An 18438-nucleotide genomic window follows, 5' to 3' on the forward strand; every position below is an offset into this window, starting at 1 on the left:
AGATATCCTTGGCTGCAGGGAGCTTTCTTCTCCCTGCTTCCCTCTTTTCCAGTGTCTACTCACACTCTCAAACAACAGCAAATCTTCAGGGACTTAGGCTTCACGTACACATTCTTAGCAACACGATCAACAACACTTACATCTGAGGTGTTTGAAGACCCATCTTGTTGTTGTCCTGCACCCGCAGTACCATTGTAGATTGCCGACTACTACTCCCCGCAGTACTCGAGCTTCGTCTCATTGTGAATGAGCTGTAAATCACAATCTGTCAGTTGTGGAGAGTCTTGGCTCTGAGAATACTTGTGTTTTTGAAAACACCGCAATGACTTTTTAAGGGGTCAGAATATGCAAGTGGAACCGTACATTGGACCAACAAACATGCAACAGGAAAACCGTTTCTAGACACATTAGGTTCTTTTTAAAATACAATTAAAGAAATAAAAGCAGCAATGCACATCTGAATCAAAAATTATGTAGTGGCAGCCACAGGCTCTTATATTAATTATTTTAGCAATGAAAGCCTGTGCTTGTTCCAAACCTGCTATTTTGCCTTTATTTATATCTGGTCATTTTTAACTGCAAGCTCCAAAAGCAGAACGGCTGAACAAGTTTCTTGTTGCAGTCAGCTAGAAGGAAAGCCACAGCAGCGTGGCTATTGCTCCTAGCACTGCATCCATCAGCCACTTCCTCAGCTGCTACCTCTGAGCCTGCTTAGCAGTCTTGCAAATGATCTGTCAGAGAGTGTGGTAACTGGAAAGGCCATGTAATATTACAGACCTTCAGGCTACACATGCAAGACTGATAAAAGTAAATCTGGAAGCACTGAACTGTCTCCACAGTGCTATTAGATAGAAAATAACCGTATAGAAAATAAGTTAGTGAAAAGCGTTACCTTCTACCCTCTCTAGAGGGCGTATATTATTTATGGGGGGGGGCTCAAACTACAACTACAAACTACCAACCCCCTTCAGATATTACCAGAAAAGATCGTGAGCATGCAATAAACCACAAGCCACAAACCCAGGGCATAAACGCTTAGCTGGAGCCCTCCTCACAGCGCAGCCCCCCGCCGCCTCGTCTCCCGGGGGCGGCCGCCTCATCCTCCCCCCCTCACACCGAGCGAGCCCGGCCAACGGCTGACTCCGGCCCAAGACCCAGCCCGGCCGCGTTACCACCGAAGAAAATGGCGGCCCCCATTCCCGTATTCCACCCCCCAGGGCAGGGCCCGGGGCCAGCCGCCGCCCGCCCGTTACCGCTAACGGCGCCGGCTCCTTCTTCCCCGTTTCAAATCCGCCCGCCGCGTGACGTCACACGGGAAAAGGCAGGCCGAAGCTCGCCGCCGTTCCGCCCGGCGCCGCTACCGCCGTACAACAAGATGGCGGCGCGCAGGGTGAGCGAGGCGGCGGGGCGCGGCGCTTTCCCGCTCCGCGACGGGTGCTGTACGGCGGGGGCTGCGGACCCTGTGTGCCCGCCGCGGGGCTGTGCCCGGGGCCTCGTCTCGTCCGGGGTCGGGGGGGGCGATGCCGGGGTCCCAGCGAGAGCCGCCGGGCGAGTGATTCCCTCCTGCTTGGGGTTAGGAGAAGGGACGTGTGTCCTCCAAGTGCCGGCTGTTTGAAAAAAAAAAAACAAAAAACAAAGCATTAAAACCCAACCTGTTTTACATAAGAGTCAGAAAGGAAAAACAAACAAACAAACAAAAAGCTACTTTTTAAAAGTAATAGTACAGACTACGAAAAGTCAAACGTTATCAAAAGGCCATAAGGCTCTCGCATCTCCATTTACTTCATAAAAGTCATATTGATCAACTAATTTTCTGTCTGAAAACTTGGATAGGGTCCAGAGATACATTAAAATATGATGGTTTTCTTCAAGAGTACGTAAAACGTACTTGTGCTTTTAACCATATATATATATATATATTTTTTTTTTAACCATACATTAAAATGCGATGGTTTTCTTCAAGTGTGTAAAACATACTTGTGTTTTTATGACTGAGTGCTGTGGTATAAAGTGTTAACTTTATACGATAAAATGATGTTTTCTAACTTGTGAAAAGAAGGATCTTAAATAATTCTACACCACATGAATTTATAGAAGATTATATAATAAACTAAAAGAGTGCACTAAGGAGCAGACAGGCTTTAACAGGGAAATCGGAAGAAATTTCTACAGATTGTCTTTTGGGCACATGGAAATGTCTATCACGAGATAGGTGTTACTCTATTAAACAATAATAATTCTGAAAAGTGAATTCTTTAAAAATAAATTAAAAAAATATATTTCCACAGAAGAAATTTTCACCAGGAATTGTGTGTGATTATTTGCTACGGTTTCAGGAAGTTGATTTTTCTCCCTGAAGAGGGGATCAGTGATGTCTGTGGTACATCGTCTGAGGGCAGGATGGCTCCTGGATCATCTGTCTTTCATCAACCAGTGTGGCTATGAGATCTGTGACTCCTTTCCATACCCTGGTGGTGTCACCCTGCGTACTTCTGTCACTTCTTCTGAAAATCATGCTACTTCTACGTTTCCTGCCACCTCCTCAAGAGATGGTCCTGGTCTTGGAGATACTGTAGAAGAAACAGAAGGTAAAACAGCGAAAACAAGATACGTGTTTCGGGAAGAATTCTTTGACATTTTTAAGCCCCATATAGCTGCAGCTCCTGAGCAGCAGCTGTTGCAGGGAGATCCAGAGGTGAGTCTCACTGAAATAAAGGCCAGCAGCAGTGCAGAGGAACATCGGGAAGGAACCAAGAGTGGTGGTGAAGATTCTGTTGCTGCTGGCATTAGGAAGGTATGTTCTCCTTAATACAGTAACCTACACTAGTCCCCAGGTAACTAACCCACGTTAACATTGTCTTGCAAATTTCTGTTTCCTGAAGTTACACAGGAGAGCAAGAGCTTTTCCACAATAGATTTCAAGGCGCATGGAAAACTTAAGCGCTCATAAGGGTATTCTTGGGTTCCTTGTGTCAGTAATGTGCATCTTCTGACTCAAAAGCTGTCAATTGCTCATGAAATCTTCTGATGTTTGTTGTGATCATGGACTTGAGCTAAACCGTGGTAGCTGTCATGATTGTCCAGATTAACAAGGTGGGAAAGACAGTACAATTTACTTTCAATATGTAGATTGTTCAGTACTGTTCTTTGTGGACCAAAAAAGCCCCAAAGTGTCACAGGTCTAAACCAACAAACAAAACTGTGAAGACCTGTTTAATGATCTGGTAAACTGCACTTGGCAGCTGAACAAATATCTTCTAGTGTGAGCCCAAAGGAGGCCTGAAGGTGAACTGTGGCACGCACTAGATACTGTTAGATCCCAATGCCACAAATAATTCAACAGTTTCATGAAGCCTTTCTGTCATGAGAATGCCTGCAGCAGGCTAGGTATTTAAGATGTTATTTTTGCTTACTGGATTTATACTTGTGATAGGAGAAAGATGGAAAGCTTCTTCCAGTTTAAAAGAGTCGATTTGTTATTCATGTATGTTTGATTATTTATTTATTTTTTCATTATGAAGTAATATGTTTTTTTTTTTTCATTGCTCATTCTGCAGAAACGTAAAAGGAAATGTGTATTCAACCAAGGTGAACTGGATGCCTTAGAATATCATACAAAGGTAAGTTTGAACTAAAGTATATTTTGCAAGTATGTGATACTTGGTTTTGGGCTATGTATGGAGTGCAAGACATTGTTGCAAATAACTTCTATTTTTATAGCTTGTTCCATTAATAGAAAGGTCATCTCTCCAGTCCCTAAATGAATTCAGTGCATACTGAAAATATCTGCTGGGTAAATATATGTGAAAACAAACTAGACATCAAACCGTAGCTCAGAAATTTCAAAGAGCTGGAAGCTGTATTCACACAATATTTTTGTTTATGGGTTACTGAACTTTATGCACTGGTGAGTTGAATATTAGTTGAACAGGGAGTAACTGATTTGAAATAAGCAGCATAACCTGTGCTGAAGATTGACTCATTTTTAACGTATCAGGACACTGCCGAAGTTATTTGAAGCTTCTCTGACCAGAAGTGCTCCAAGGTGTCTTGTTTCCACTGATGAGAAAAGAATTATTTTCTCAAACATTTTGCGTTACCATAACCATAGTAAAGCATCGAGAATGAATTGGAATTCAAGCCTCTATTTAGGCTTGCGTCAGTGATGCACTGGTGAAACTACTAGTACTCAAACATCATGGTAAATCTGGAATACATAAAACATTATCCACAGATTAAGATGATGTGAATCTAAACTGGGACCTACGCTTGTTTGCTTTTCTTTATTGAATGTAGTAGTCATATTGGGCTTTTTGTTTAATTCTGTTCTTCCTAAACTATATTTAAAAAACTATTTTTTTTTTACTTGAAATTGATTTTGTAGTAAATGTGCAGTTTGTTATGTTATGGTGCAGAGGTCCTGTAAGTATTGCTGTGAGTAAGCTGTGGATGTGAAGAATTGCCTTAAATGAGAGAATTTTGAAGTTCAACATCAAACATAGGTTTATGAGTATAAACCTTCAAGTTAAGATAAAGCTCTTTAACAATAGGAATAAGGGAACGAATCAAGAGAATAGGTTTTTGTCTTATTGTCTTATTTGTCTTTTGTTCAAAGCCTAAACTTGAAGACATACTTTGTCTCTATAATAAGACATCTAAGTTGGTAATCAGACATCTAAGCTTTTCAAAGTGAATTAAAACCTGGAAAATACTGGTTTTAGAGCCAAGTATACATTTCAGTGAAAGTTATGTTTGTGGACAGTAGCGTGAAATTAGATTAGAACTTTAATTTATGCATTCATGTTTGTTTAGAACAATAGTATTCCACCTCTGTCTGTAAAATGTTTTATTCATCAGTCTCGGTATCTTTCTTCAGGCTTCCAACTATTGCCATTTTACCAAAACAAACAATCAAAAAACAGAAGTTAGCATGCCCTCATTAGCATGCACACATAGCTTTTCAGTCAATGATCTAAGTTTTTGGCAAGAATTCTTCTCCCATTTTGCAAATTGAAAATGTTTTGATTTCTATTTCATTCCCTGATCATACCACGCAGATACTCAAAAGATTTATTTTTTTTCTTTATGACCATACAGGTCAGGAAGCTCGTTTGGGAAGGCACTTTGCATTTAGTCCAAGAAGGACTCAAAAGTGGTTTTCTTCACCATGCTACTACAGAACTCAGTTGCGGAAAGAACATTGTTCCTGGGCACATTGGCTGTGGATTGGCTGAATTATGTGAAATGGCAAAGCAGTTTCCAGCTGTAAATGACAGTGACCATCGAGCTGTGCATGTGCTAGACAATGAAACTTCCATTCCAGAGCAGGACCTGCTTTCACGTGTTACAGAGAACAACTCAAACCGTGCAAAGATAATTGTGTTAATGGGGCAGAAGTACTTGGTGCCACCAAAAAGCAGTTTCCTTTTATCTGATATTTCACGTTTACAGCCCTTGCTGAAATGTAAGTATCTTTAGTCATTAGAATGTATCACTTGTCTCCTGCCTGAGAAGGCAGGTTATTGTCAAGATAACTAAGGATTCAGTGAACTGTTTTCTTAATATACAGGCTTTCAAAGTGGTGTTTTTAACTTTGTGCAGGTAGGTGGGGGTTTTCACAGGAATCTTGAATGGAGTGAGGGGCCTGTGTTATGGGGAGCTTATTAGTTAGTCTCCAGGAGGCTCCTTTGAAAATCTCAGTCATGGCATTTTACATGAAACTCAGAATGCCGCAGGTGGTGAGTGTATTCTAAGCCATAGTGGGTCTAGAAGTCATGCAAATGCATTAAATTGGGAATAACTGTGATGAATCATGGTTTGGGTTGGAAGGGACCTTAAAGATCACCTAGTTCCAGCGCCCCTGCCAATGGCAGGGGTACCTCTACCTCGTCTATGAGATGAGCTCCTCTCCTATGGGGAGAGCTGGGGATGTTCAGCTTGAAGAAACGTGATCTTTTACGTGAAATTCCCCAAGACATTCAGCAATTCTTGGAGGAATCTAGCACAACTCACACAAACTTTCTTGCCTCAGCCTAAAACTCTTAGAAGTATATGGTTTTCTGAAGTTGAACAAACATGCTAGAAGTCCAAACTTTTTTTTTTTCGAAATAATGAAACAAAAGAAAGTTTGTATCTTTGTTGCCTAGAGTTGTTGGTATGTTGGTAGCTAAACCTTTATCATTTTTTAACTAGTATGGTTATTTTAAAACTAATTTACTGGTTTCTTTGATTTAATTTTTTGTGATTTTACTTCTCAGACAAGAAAAAATATGATGTAATAGTGATCGATCCACCATGGGAGAACAAATCTGTTAAAAGGAGTAACAGGTAAGTTTTACTGTAAAATCAAACATTGTCATTTCTGCTTAATGGATAATTAACATGTTAATGTAGTGTTACAATCCAAAACAAATAATTGTCTCAGGGATTTTACTGAAATGGCTCGAAGACTTTCTTTACAAAATATTTGCAAGAGTAAATCTTAAATTACCTAACTGGTGAAAGAATAGTAGTTCTTTAGACTTCTAAGGAAGGCCTAGAGTCAACTGTTTTTTAAGGTCTAGGTCATGCAGACACTCATTTGAAATTCATAGAGTTACTTTAGTGGACATAAAGCTAGATAAATATTTCAAATATTTCTAGGACTGAGGTCCACTTCAGAAGTTTTAGTTGTTTATTTTTTTTATTTCTTTTTAATTTGAGCTTCAGTCTGAGTAGAAGAGAAAGTGATAATGCAGCAGTAAAATCCTCAAGTGCAATAGGAACTTTCAGAGTAATGTGCTTTATGAAGTCATTAACTTAGAACTTTATGGGCCTCTTTTTCTACTGAGTAACATCAAGTTTATGCCAGTGGAGCTCCCTTGATTGCCATAGAACTGCATCCATGTGAAAAAGAAGGACAAGGGGAAAATACAGCCTTGTAACTTTCCAGAATAGTATCTGCTGTAACTTTTTAAATGTGTTATGAAGATGTAATTTCAGATGCACAGATTGACTACTAGGTTTTACATTAAAAGCCGTACAGAAACATCTAGGAACTTAGTGAAAGTCATTCAAATGTATTTCTTACCTATGCAAGTTACTCAAAGGAAAATTATATAAATTCACAGACATGAATTAGCCATCTAGACCCTCTCTCCCTTACAAAATAAAGCCAGAAGGTGGCTTTGTCACTGCTGTTAGTTACCTTATTGATGGATAATCTTTAAGTGTTTCACATCTGGGTTGCGAATCCTGTTTTCTCTGAGTGATCTAGTCCAGAAGGTATTTTGGATTTCATCCTTGTTACAGGGTTCTCGTTGTTCTTGCTGTTGCATTGTATAGGGATCCCAGGTGTCCAGACGGTGGCTGTGGATTCCAGTAAGCAGTGTGCCAATGTTTCTGATGCTGTAATGTGTAGGTTTCACAAATTGCAACTTGCTAAAAATGTAGAATAGCATCACAAGAAAAATGGTAGAACAGGATAGAATCTGGAAAGCATACTGTATTCACCAATGCAGAAGACAGGTAACTCAAAAACTTGCAGAACTGTTCCTCTGAATAACCTACAGAAACTTAAAATCATGAATAACTTTTGCGTATAGTTGAAGAAACGATTACTCTTTTGCGACCGTTTAACTTGCCAGTCAAAGGAGTGTTGCCCTTGCACTTGTAAATGACTCACTCCTCATTTTCATTCAGAGGGTAGATTGCTTGGTATGAAATAACTTTACATTGACTAGAGCAAAGAGCTAATTTCCATGAAATAGTTTTGTTGTGGTGTAAAGATGAGAGTACTGAATTACAAATGATAGTTCTTAAATCAAACATGGGCTTTTAGGCTTCTTCGGTATCAAACTATCATAATAGTTAAATTGGGGGAATAGAAGAAATATGTCATTAAAGATTTTGCTCAGTAAAACTTAGTACGTACAGTAATGATTTTATATCAGAATCCAACAGATTTGGCCACTGGGTGTCACTCTTGACCTATTGTTTATGACTTCCTCTGCTGTCAGAAGATATTTCTTAAAGCATCTTGGCACAGTAATTTCCTTATCTGTTTTTGTTGCTTTGCAATTTTTATTTTTGGTGTATGCTAACTTGCTTTCTCACTGTATTGGTGTATAGATACAGCCACTTGTCTTCATGGCAAATCAAGCAGATTCCTGTAGCAGCACTGGCTGCGCCAGATTGTCTTATCGTCACGTGGGTGACTAACAGACAGAAGCACCTGCGTTTTGTTAAGGATGAACTTTATCCTCATTGGTCCGTGAAAACGCTTGCTGAGTGGCACTGGGTAAAAGTAAGTTCTCAGTTTGCTTTGTTTTTTTCTTGGGGACTGAGAGGGCTTACACTGTGATACTCCATGGTTTAATAAATTGTCTATTTATTACCAGGTGCTTTTGTATTCAAAGGTATGGTGTTGTAAACGTCTTCCTTTTTATCACAAAAGGTGTCTTGTTGGGAGAATGGGATATGAAAATTTTCCACTGTGTATCTTTAACTCCTTTGTGTCAGATTACTAGATCTGGAGAATTTGTTTTACCCTTGGATTCTTTCCACAAAAAGCCATACGAAGTTCTTATACTGGGGAGAGTTCAAGGAAGCGTAAAGGAAGCCCTAAGGTATGCCAGACAATGGTACGAGTCTCTTTTTCAGGCTGCCGTGTGTCACTGCTTGTGTGTCGCTTGTTCATAATACAGTATTATGTCCCCAAATCTCCTTTTGACATCATCTTTTGGATGGCTTTGGGGTGAGGGAGTTCTTTAGTGAGATTAAAGGACAGAATGCTTTGCCTGTTCCTTACGTCTGTCTTTGTTGGGGAACGGACTCAAATAAAAGATGTGTGGGCTTCCTTTGCTGACAAGTTCCATTTGAGCATGAGTCCTTAGCACGAGCTGAAGCCATTTTGGGGTTGCTGGTGTTTTTCTGTACATGAAAACATACAGGACTGTGGTGTTTGTCCGTAATGGGTTTGCATGGCTGTTGTTAACCATGTTTTGTCTAAAGCCTCTGTGGATTTCAGAAACTCCTTTTACGTAATATGAGTGAGCAACAGTTAACTACCCTTACACCTACCTGAAGTTTGATTGTGAATGAACACTATTATCAGAGTTAGCTCTGTGAGAGCTATGTGCATCACGTTTGGTGGTATACATTCTCATGCTTCTTTTCTTCTTCTGGTTTATACAACAGGAAATCTGAAGATGTACTTCCAATTCCAGAACATAAGTTAATTGTCAGCATACCCTGCGGCCTGCATTCACATAAACCCCCTCTCGCTGGTAGGTTTTTGTTGATTTGTGGTGGTTCTGTAGAGCATTTGACTTGGATATCTGAGGTGGTGTACCTAGAATTAGATATCTTTATAAGTGATGTGTTTTAATTTCCCACATGCCAAATGATTTTGACTCAACAGGACCTGTGATTCCTCAACTTTTCTAAAAATTCTTTCGAGGCACCTAAGTCTTGGTTCCTAAAAATGAGTATGAAGAGTAGAACTTCATTATTGTGTGAATATTTTGTGTAGAAATACGTGTCTTTTGTTTTTTTGAAAAAAGACATTTCTTCATTTGTTTCAAAAATCTTGCAGGAACAGATTACAAATACTGTTTATATTAAGTTATTCCAAAGGACGTAGAGTTCGTTTGGTGGTGATGGGGAACTTTGGGAATATATAAAATGAAATATCTTCTAGTTAGCTAATAGAAGCAGAAACATATCATCCTGAAAAAAATGTTTTTATTTCTGCATGAGTTGTTTGTACACCTGCAGTACAGTTCTGCCTTTAAATCCAAAATCTTAATCCTTTACAAACTGTTAACAATAGGCAACAAAGAAGCCACGTCCTGTTTATTTCTTAGGAGCTGTATTTAATTTCCTGAAATTGATGTAGTAACTTCAACTAGTCAGGTAGAAAGTGCATGAATAATTCCAACTTTTCAGAGTTTAGTTCAAAGGATTTAAAGACTTCTGTATGATGTGTTACCTTTTGCATGTTATTCTGGAGAAAGCCTAACCTGACTGCTTTTATCAATACATAGTCATTCTTCTTTCATCATTGTAGTGCCTGAGTGCCTTACAATGATGTGGTAAGAGGTATTAAATATGTTTATCACAAAAATGATGTCATCCTCCCCCAAGGGGAAAACTCATGATGGATCTATCTATAAATATTCCTGGCACACATGGTACTATGTAATCACATCACAAAAGGCAGGTAGAAGAAATGCATGCTGCTGTTGGAGAGGAGAGGCATCACAGGCAATGTTCCCTTCATTGTGGTAACACGCTTTCCTCTTTCTGTTCCCAAGGAACAGAATGACTTCAGTTAAGAAGCTGATCTGAACAGGTGTTTACTCTTCGGGGAGGCTTCAAAATTTGTGTGTGAGGCTTGTATTTGTTATTAAATTAACATGCATATATATAATCTGTTCAAAAACTAGTAGTTGACACATGCTTTGCTTAGCTTAAAAAAAAAGAGCTATTCTGGGAAGATCTGTTTCCAGTTCTGAAGCTACATCTTTAAAAATGATGGCTACAGCAGGAAGTGTGTGTGTTGATTTAAGCTGATGAGTGGCAGAGCGCTGATTTGTGAGGCAGCCACCTAGGGCCTTTTCAGAAAACCGATACTTTAGCAGCACACTTGTACACAAACAGGAAACCTGTGAGGTATCCAGGGGTGCAAATCAGCAGTTTGTACGTATTAGAGAGAACTCTAGTGCCAGAATGGTTCTCAGAACACTTCCTCTCTGTGGGGCAGAATCTGGAAACTGTATCGATGAACCGTTTAAAATAATGATCCTGAATGGGTTTTGAAAGAACTTGTCTGTAATAATTTCTTGAGTCTTTACTTAGATATTTAAAGACTTTACTTGGATGATTTGATACCATTGTGCAGCATGTATGTTTCTATTTGAAGAATGAATTTGCTATTGAGCAATATCAGTGGCTTACACAGTTTTTATAAGAAATCCATGTGTATCTACAGTACTGGCAGCTTCATTCAGAACAGGGTCATGGAATGAAAAGGTAGACCATAAGACAAAAACTAATTGCTGATGATTTGATCTCAGTATTATGAAAGGGGATTGCTTTCACGATCGGACAATATTCTCAAGCGGCCAGTAGAGAGCAGCTGAGCTACATCCTAGAGTGGTTCAGAAGAAAAGTGAACAGAAGCAGAGATTTGGCAATGGGGGAGAAGGACACTTGATGAGTCACACACATTCTTTATGCTTTGTTTAAGTAGTAACAAAGCCAAAAATATTAGTATTTACTGATGCTGTCTGGCACTTTATTTCTAGTTACTACTGTAAAGGCTGTATGTTGGTACATACGTAGCCACTTAATGACTGATTATAACAGTCGATCTCTCTGGGGGAAGAGGAAGATGTAAATTAAAGTAAGCCATCAAAAAGAGATGTTTGGGTTCCTGCAGTGCATTTAACTATGAAATTGCGACTGTAGGGGTTTTTGGTGATGCATGTGCTGTGTTCAATGCTTAGAGCCTTAATATGTCATTGTAAATGTACTTAAACTGCTTTATGCAAATGCATTAAAATGAAATTTTATCACTTCTGGTTTTGATTCAAATAACAGCAGGTTTTCTTCCTAATTCAATTCGCTGTTGCTCTTAGAAGACATAGAAGGCATTCTGTTACAAGGATATTATAAAGCAATGTTGAACTTCAAACACCTTTTTCTTTTTTATCGATTCTTCTTGTTATAGGCTTTTCTCCTTCAGTATTCTAGCATGTACACTTACTACTAGAAAACGATATTGCCATATAGGATTATGCTTAAAAACACTGGTATTAGTTCTTGGCTTAAGTTCTAGCTGCACTGCAGATCTCCAGCAGAAGTATGCAATGGAAAGTCTTGGGAACTCATTTCTTCTGTAGCAATCTGTGGCTTGTTAGACTGTTACGAAAGCGATCTTGGAAGTAACAAGAAGTAAATGCTTGTTGTTTCCTTATGTACCTTGTGAGCCCTTGCGTTAGACTAATTGATAGGTACATCAAAATCTAGGTTTCCTGAAGCTCAGGAAAGATACAGAGGTGTGTAAGGCTATTTTTGTCCTCAGTTTCTCATTGTTTTTTTCTGGTCCTGTTCTGGTCAAGGATTAGACAAACCAGGCAATAAAGGCCTCTACATTGCAAAATCTTCTGAAGGGTTACTGTGAAATGAGTTCAATCACATGTGTGCTGTTTTTTGTATGGCTCACAAATCAGACAGTAAAAAGACAGTAAAATCGTTTACACACTATATATCCAATTTGCTGTGCAGAATTTATTGTTTAGGTAATGAAACGTTACCTAAAAGAGAAGGGGAGACTTTTGCTTGTTTCAGTAATGGTTCCTCCTTTTGCTCATTTAAACGTTTTTAACAGCATGCATCTTAGATAACCTGTTTGAGATCAAGAGTAAGGAGGTTTGACAGTGAGTGCCTGACCTCAGGATTGTGTTTTAGAAGGAGATGGATTTTTGAGAAGACTGGTATTACATCTACCTGCCAGATTTTTGCCAGCTATGTGGGCATTAGATTCTCAGGTACAGATACCTGAGTTGCTGCTGTAATGTTTGACACCTGCAAATGATGAAGAATAATCTATTTACTCTCATTTTAAGCTGTTTACTGTCAGTGCCTCTGTAAGCATATAGAAATAATTTATTTTTATTTTTTTTAATCTGTCCCTGTTGTTGAAAAATGAATATTTAGTATTTCTACTGATGTAGATCCTCTAACCTGTTGTCAGGGGAAAAACTCCAGAATTTCTTTAAGGACTGCAGGTTAGATCCATGTTTGTTAAGGTAGCCCCCTGGTAATATGAAGGCCATAGAAGCCTAACAAAGAGGCTGTAGTTTATAACTTAAAATAGGAGAAGTTGGTGTTCAAGGAAACCAGTGGAATGAGATTTTATGGCAACAAAATAGAGCCACGTTATTGCCCTCTTGATATGCTAATTTCCCTCGCAGTGAAGGTTGCTGCCTGATGTGATTATGTAAATATCATATCCAAGCAATGAAAAATCGTAGTATAATGTGATCTTGAATTATATGTAATCTGTCGCTGTTTTTTCAGAATAGCTTTATATAGAAAGGCCTTTTCTCTGGGAGTGTGAGAGGGGAAGATTCTTGGGACTTCCTTTTTAATTTTTATGACCAATTTGATTGAAAGATTGTGCCAGTCTTCTGGCTCCTGATGAACTGACCATTTTTTGGCTACCCCTTCTTTCACTTTCTGGCAAACCAATCCATTGGGTGTGTGGTTAAATCAACTAAATATGTTTTCAAACTTGTTTCTCTTAGGGATGGAAGTTTTTGGTGCATAGTAGTAGCTGCTTCTGATTACTGGATGTAGTGCTGTGATGATACTTGTAATCTATACGTTTCAAGAACAAATGTCAATGCTCCTCATGTGGTACTAATGAAATTTTGTCACCTAATAATTGCTTCTGCTGCTGAAGTATAAAATGGTTCTGTCTTGTTTTGAGATGGAGGAGAAAAAAATCATGTAATGCCTGGACTCTGCAGTACGCTTTTTTGACCCTAATGGGTGTAAGATCATGCAGCTGTCAGGGTCTGCTCATAGGGAGCTTACCAAAAGCTTTGAAGCTTTGCATTCCACAGCCTTCCTTCTCTTCTGTGGAAAAAGTCCATCCTCCCCCGATACGGGCTTTCTTAGATGAGCAGGAGAATAGATTTTTGGAAGACCTTTGTTAAAACGTTGGCAGCAAATAGTGCACAAGAAATCTTTAATTAAATAGAGCCTGGAAAAGAAACAATAAACTTTACCGCCTGATTATTTTTTTTTTGGAATATGGTGGGTTTGCAAAATAGTACAAAAGCAGCTTCTCAGAAGTGGTATCAATTTAGATGAACTTCACTGACACTGAACAGCAGTATTCGGTGAGCAAGTTTTCTGTCAGAACGTACACTCTCCTGTAAAGCTCTTCTCTGCAAATGTTAGATTTGTTTAAACATTTTAGCTTGCCTCTGAAAGGAGCGGGTTTTTAGAATAAGGCTCCTGCTGGTAGCAGTCTTTTGATGAATACCCATCTGAGACATTCTTCTGACATTTGTTAAAGACTGGGGGAAGGAAAATGGATTTATACGCTGTACCAAAATAGAGGAATGTTGGAAAATGCCCATTACAAAATATTTAAGGAAGTTTTGAATGGAGTTTTGAAGGAAGCAATCATTTAGGTAGGGAATGCATCTGGGGTTCATTAACAGTCATTAGCATGTGAAGTGGATGCTTACCTTTCTGCAGCAAGAGCAGCTGTCTCACATGGGCAGTCTGTGTCTGGCAAAGTCTGTGCAAAAAGTCAGAACTTGGATTGAAAAAGCATTCCCTCTCATGCTTTAATATATGCTGATTGGATGTGTTTTTGCTTTCTGATATAATCATATCTGTCAAACTATAGGATTTCTGAACTGTACTTTTAAGCTACAGAAATTCAGAGACTTCAGGGAGATTTGAACAGATATACTTTAAATAAGGAAGTAATTTCTTACCTTTTATTATTTTGTCCTCAGTCACAAAAACAAAAATTTAGGATAATTTTTTTTATATAAACCTGTTTTTCAGTCTTTCTCCCTCCTCTCTGTTTAAGGGTATTCCTTAAACGTTTGCTTTTCTCATGGATTTGTAGTGAATTTGTACCTATTTCTTAAAACCTGGTTAAGTGTTTCTTTGACCCAGCCACAAAATAAATGTCTCTGTTTGGCAGGTAACACGTTTAACAATAAAGTGTTTGCAGTAGTACTTCGTGGGTGAAATGTTATAACCAGGGTCTTTTTCTATCACTCCAAGAATAATCATAATCAGTGACCCAACTGATGTGTGTGATAGGCATCTATTTATTTAGTTTTAAGCAGTAAAAATGTCCAACTGTAGAAGAAATTTGAGATTTGTTACTGAATGAAAGAACGCAGTTACATAGATACTTCTTCAGTTGCCAAGTTGCTATTGAGGGAGAAAAAAGAAGTCCTTGCATTTTTATAGCCCTTTTAATGCTATGTTTATTTAAACTGGTGTTTCTTACTTTTACTTTTCAACAATTTTCATCAAAAAAAAACTTTTTATCCCCTTTTAAGATGCAGAGGAAAAGAGTGCAATCTTAATCAAGGAAGGAGCCTGTCTATTTATAGAAATGTTGCCCTTGTGTTGTAGGAGCTAATTGAGCCTTTAGGAGGTGTTTTGTTGACATTTGTGAGAAATTTAGAACTCACCCATGTAGACGATGAAATAAATCCTAATTCCCTTTCTTTAAATGAAAACCAATAAATCAAGGCTATCGAAGGCCTTGACCATATTGTTCAGAATCTCAAGGGCAATTATTTTAAATGACTTTCTCACTACAAATAGTCCAGCTGTTTAATCAAAACTCTAAAATTAATTTGCTGTCTCTCCCTTTTTTTAATGAAACCTTCCGTTTTTTGTCCGCTGACAGCTCAGGAGAGATTTTATTTATTTTTATATTTATGATTACTGTTGCTGTTTGTACCTTTGTCATTGTTATCCTCAACTTTTTTATTTTTTTTCTTATCTTGCACAGCAGTTCTGGCAGAGTTTATCAAACCAGATGTGGAGTGCTTGGAGTTGTTTGCTCGCAACCTACAGCCTGGCTGGACCAGCTGGGGAAATGAGGTTCTGAAGTTTCAGCACATTGATTATTTCACTGTTTTGAGGAATGAAACCTGACTGGGTCTTGTAGCTTAATTCTGGAATTCCACTCCTTCCTAGCAGCCTCAAGAACTTGCTTTTCTTGTGGGTGGTGCACTCAGAAGATAACAGAAATGAAACTGACTGCCCTTCAGTTAATTCTTGCAGTGACAGAATATCTGTTTAATAGTATTTTAAGATTTGTACAAGCTCTTCCTGTATTTTGAGGATCCTGGAATAGTTAAATACTTATGTTAGAGTGTACATCCATCCCTGTTTTTTTTTTTTTTTAAAAAAAACTCAGGAAAAGAAAGATATTTTTTGAATATTATTTACAGCATAAAACTAAGCATCCTAAGTGCTACAGCATTACACACATAATGTATTCTTTTAAAGAGTGTAATTTTTAAAGAGTGGCAATCAAAGTAAATAGTTCTGCATTACAAATGTTTCCTGAAAGTAGATTGATCTTTGCAAAACAGTGGATTTTGAACTAAAATAATTATGAAGGCAAAGTATTCTCCTGCATATTTGTATCTGTCTGTCAACCTCAGAAGAAATACAGAGGGCAATGCTTGTGTTAATTGGCAAATGAATTGTTTATCAAGTGCATTCTATAAAAAAATTAGACTTTGAAAAGTCATCAGTTCCATCTTTCTGTGTATGATAATTATATGAATATATTGTGAATGATCAAAGTCTCAATCATCTTACAATTTCTGCATATTTCTTCAGTTAAATCTAAGAGCTTATCTGATTTAACTGAAATTTTAATAGACTTTAGGTATTTTATAAATTCTCTTTCCTTATATTCGTGAAGCAGAAAAAAGCCCTCACAGTGAGCTGTATTTTTCAGCTTACCTAAAAATTGTCTTATAAGAATAGTGCATTTTGTGTGTCCTTTGCTGCACTTAGACTTGCTTTGAAAAGGAAAAATAAGAGACTTACTGAAGCTCTGCCTCTTGCTCATTTGCAGCTGTAGAGGCAGAATGGCTGGACAGTGTTTTTCATGATGGCAAATTCCTGTGTTCTGACTGCTCATAATGGGGAACAAAATGCATTGCATGCATTTTCTTTTTACTTTTATTTCACTTTTGGTAGCCTGATGTGCTGGTGAAGTTTTAAGTTAAAACTTTTAATGTTAACTGACCTTTTTATGATTTTGTAGTAAAAAGTAAAATAAAAACTTGTCAGTGTCTTATTTGCAGACTCAGTTTCTGCATTACCATTTAGTTTCACGTTTAGCTTATTGTAGCAGTAAAATTGACAAAACAAGGAAAATAACCTTTTTTACAGTAGTTATATTTAATTGAGCATATGTTTAAGTAAACAACATAACAATGTAAGCATACCAGGCAAAGCGCTCCTTGCTGCATGATTTTGTTGATCCTGTGCTTTAAATTGTCAGTATATAAGCAACCTCACCTTCAACTATAAGGGATAAGAAGTTTCTTTCAGTTGCTTTCAGTTTTAACAGGCATTACATGGGAACTCAGAAGCTTCAAGCAGGAAGAATTTCCTTCCCATACCATGAAGGTCTCATCCATAGTATCATAGACTGGTTTGGGCAGGGACACCTCCCACTAGACCGCGTTGCCCAAAGCCTCTTTCCAACCTGATCCTGAACACTTCCAGGGTTGGGGCATCCACAGCTTCTCTGGGCAACCTGTGCCAGGGCCTCAACACCCTCTGAGTGAAGAATTTCCTCCTTGTATCTAATCTAAACCTACCCTATTTATTTTGAAGTCACTACCCCTTGTCCTATCGCTACACTACCTGGCAAAATGTCCCTCCCCAGCTTTTCTGTAGGCCCCCTTTAGGTACTGGAAGGCCACTATAAGGTCTCCCCTGAACATTCTCTTCTCCAGGCTGAACAACCCCAGTTCCCTCAGCCTGTCTTCATAGGATAGGTGCTCCAGCCCCTTGGTCATCTTTGTGGCCCTCCTCTGGACTTATTCTCATACTTCCATGTCCTTCTTGTGCTGGGGGCCTCAGAGCTGAATGCAGTGCTCCAGGTGGTGTCTCATGAGAGCAGAGCAGAGGGTGAGAATCACCTCCCTCGACCTGCTGGCCACTCTTCTTTTGATGCAGCCCAGGATATGGTTGGCTTTCTGGGCTGCAGGCACACGTTGCTGGCTCATGTCAAGCTTCTCATCAGCCAACACCCCCAGGTCCTTCTCCTCAGGGCTGCTCTCAATCTATTCTCCACCCAGCCTGTATTTGTGCTTGGGATTGCCCTGGCCCAGGTGCGGGACCTTGCACTTGGCTGCGTTGAACCTCACGAGGTTTGCACAGGCCCACCCCTCAAGCCTGTCCAGCTCCCCCTGGATGACATCCCTGCCCTCCCGTGTGTCAAGTGCACCACACAGCTTGGTGTCATCGGCAAACTTGCTGAGGGTGCACTCAATCCAACCATCCATGTTACTGACAAAGGTGTTATATAGAATTAAATGAGTGCATGACCCTTAAATATGGAACAAATCTCGTTTGTCCACATTTTGTTTTCCATTTGTACTCTAAAACAGCACAAGAAATGACAATATTGTCTGTTCGACGGCCACGTTTATGAATGGGTCTAGATTACCTTTTAATTGCAAATAAAGACACCGGATGAACAGTCTTGGAGATGAGTAAGCTACCTTTCTCCTCCTGTGAGCTAAGCAGCAGAACCCTTCTAAAGGAATGACCTTCAAGCCCTGTAAGAATTGATGGCCTATTTAACCTGTCCTTGCTGTGGAATCCCTTTGCAAGTTGCAGACTTCCAGTCCTTTTTGCTGTTTCCTGAGC

General features: G+C 38.9%; 2 protein-coding genes across 6 annotated transcripts in view; one reads left to right on the forward strand and one right to left on the reverse strand.

Moving 5' to 3' along the window:
* Positions 1-1317, reverse strand: part of NDC80 (NDC80 kinetochore complex component) — a 17927-nt gene extending 16610 nt beyond the window's left edge. Inside the window, exons 1-2 of one of the 2 annotated variants that reach the window (XM_035564000.2) lie at positions 1254-1317; positions 141-251 (exon numbers count right to left, since the gene is read on the reverse strand). In XM_035564000.2, the coding sequence (XP_035419893.1) occupies positions 141-241 (101 nt within the window). In that variant the 5' untranslated portion in view covers positions 242-251; positions 1254-1317. Of the gene's footprint in view, positions 1-140; positions 252-1020 lie in introns of both variants that reach the window. The other variant, XM_035564001.1, reaches the window with a different exon arrangement.
* Positions 1310-17008, forward strand: METTL4 (methyltransferase 4, N6-adenosine). Of its 4 annotated transcripts, none has more exons than XM_035564003.2 (9): positions 1310-1390; positions 2337-2794; positions 3558-3620; positions 5098-5464; positions 6258-6327; positions 8110-8284; positions 8500-8606; positions 9178-9266; positions 15545-16856. In XM_035564003.2, the coding sequence occupies exons 2-9, from the start codon at positions 2372-2374 to the stop codon at positions 15688-15690; spliced, it is 1440 nt and encodes a 479-aa protein (XP_035419896.1). In that variant the 5' UTR covers positions 1310-1390; positions 2337-2371; the 3' UTR covers positions 15691-16856. The 4 variants fall into 4 exon arrangements, with proteins under 4 accessions (XP_035419896.1, XP_035419897.1, XP_050564861.1 ...); XM_035564004.2 differs by having other exon boundaries at positions 1350-1390; positions 15548-16857; XM_050708904.1 differs by having other exon boundaries at positions 1351-1390; positions 2289-2794; positions 15545-17008.
* Positions 17009-18438: the final 1430 nt, after the last annotated feature.

Source organism: Cygnus atratus, chromosome 2, assembly GCF_013377495.2.
Source record: "Cygnus atratus isolate AKBS03 ecotype Queensland, Australia chromosome 2, CAtr_DNAZoo_HiC_assembly, whole genome shotgun sequence".
In the NCBI taxonomy this organism is placed as follows: Eukaryota; Metazoa; Chordata; class Aves; order Anseriformes; family Anatidae; genus Cygnus; species Cygnus atratus.

What these genes read in the sequence shown, in the direction of transcription:
- METTL4 (XM_035564003.2), top strand. Translation starts at nt 2,372, where the DNA reads ATGTCTGTGGTACATCGTCTGAGGGCAGGATGGCTCCTGGATCATCTG. An exon ending in TCTGTTAAAAGGAGTAACAG is followed by an intron (nt 6,328 to 8,109) that starts GTAAGTTTTACT and finishes ATTGGTGTATAG; the next exon opens with ATACAGCCACTTGTCTTCAT. An exon ending in ACATAAACCCCCTCTCGCTG is followed by an intron (nt 9,267 to 15,544) that starts GTAGGTTTTTGT and finishes TATCTTGCACAG; the next exon opens with CAGTTCTGGCAGAGTTTATC.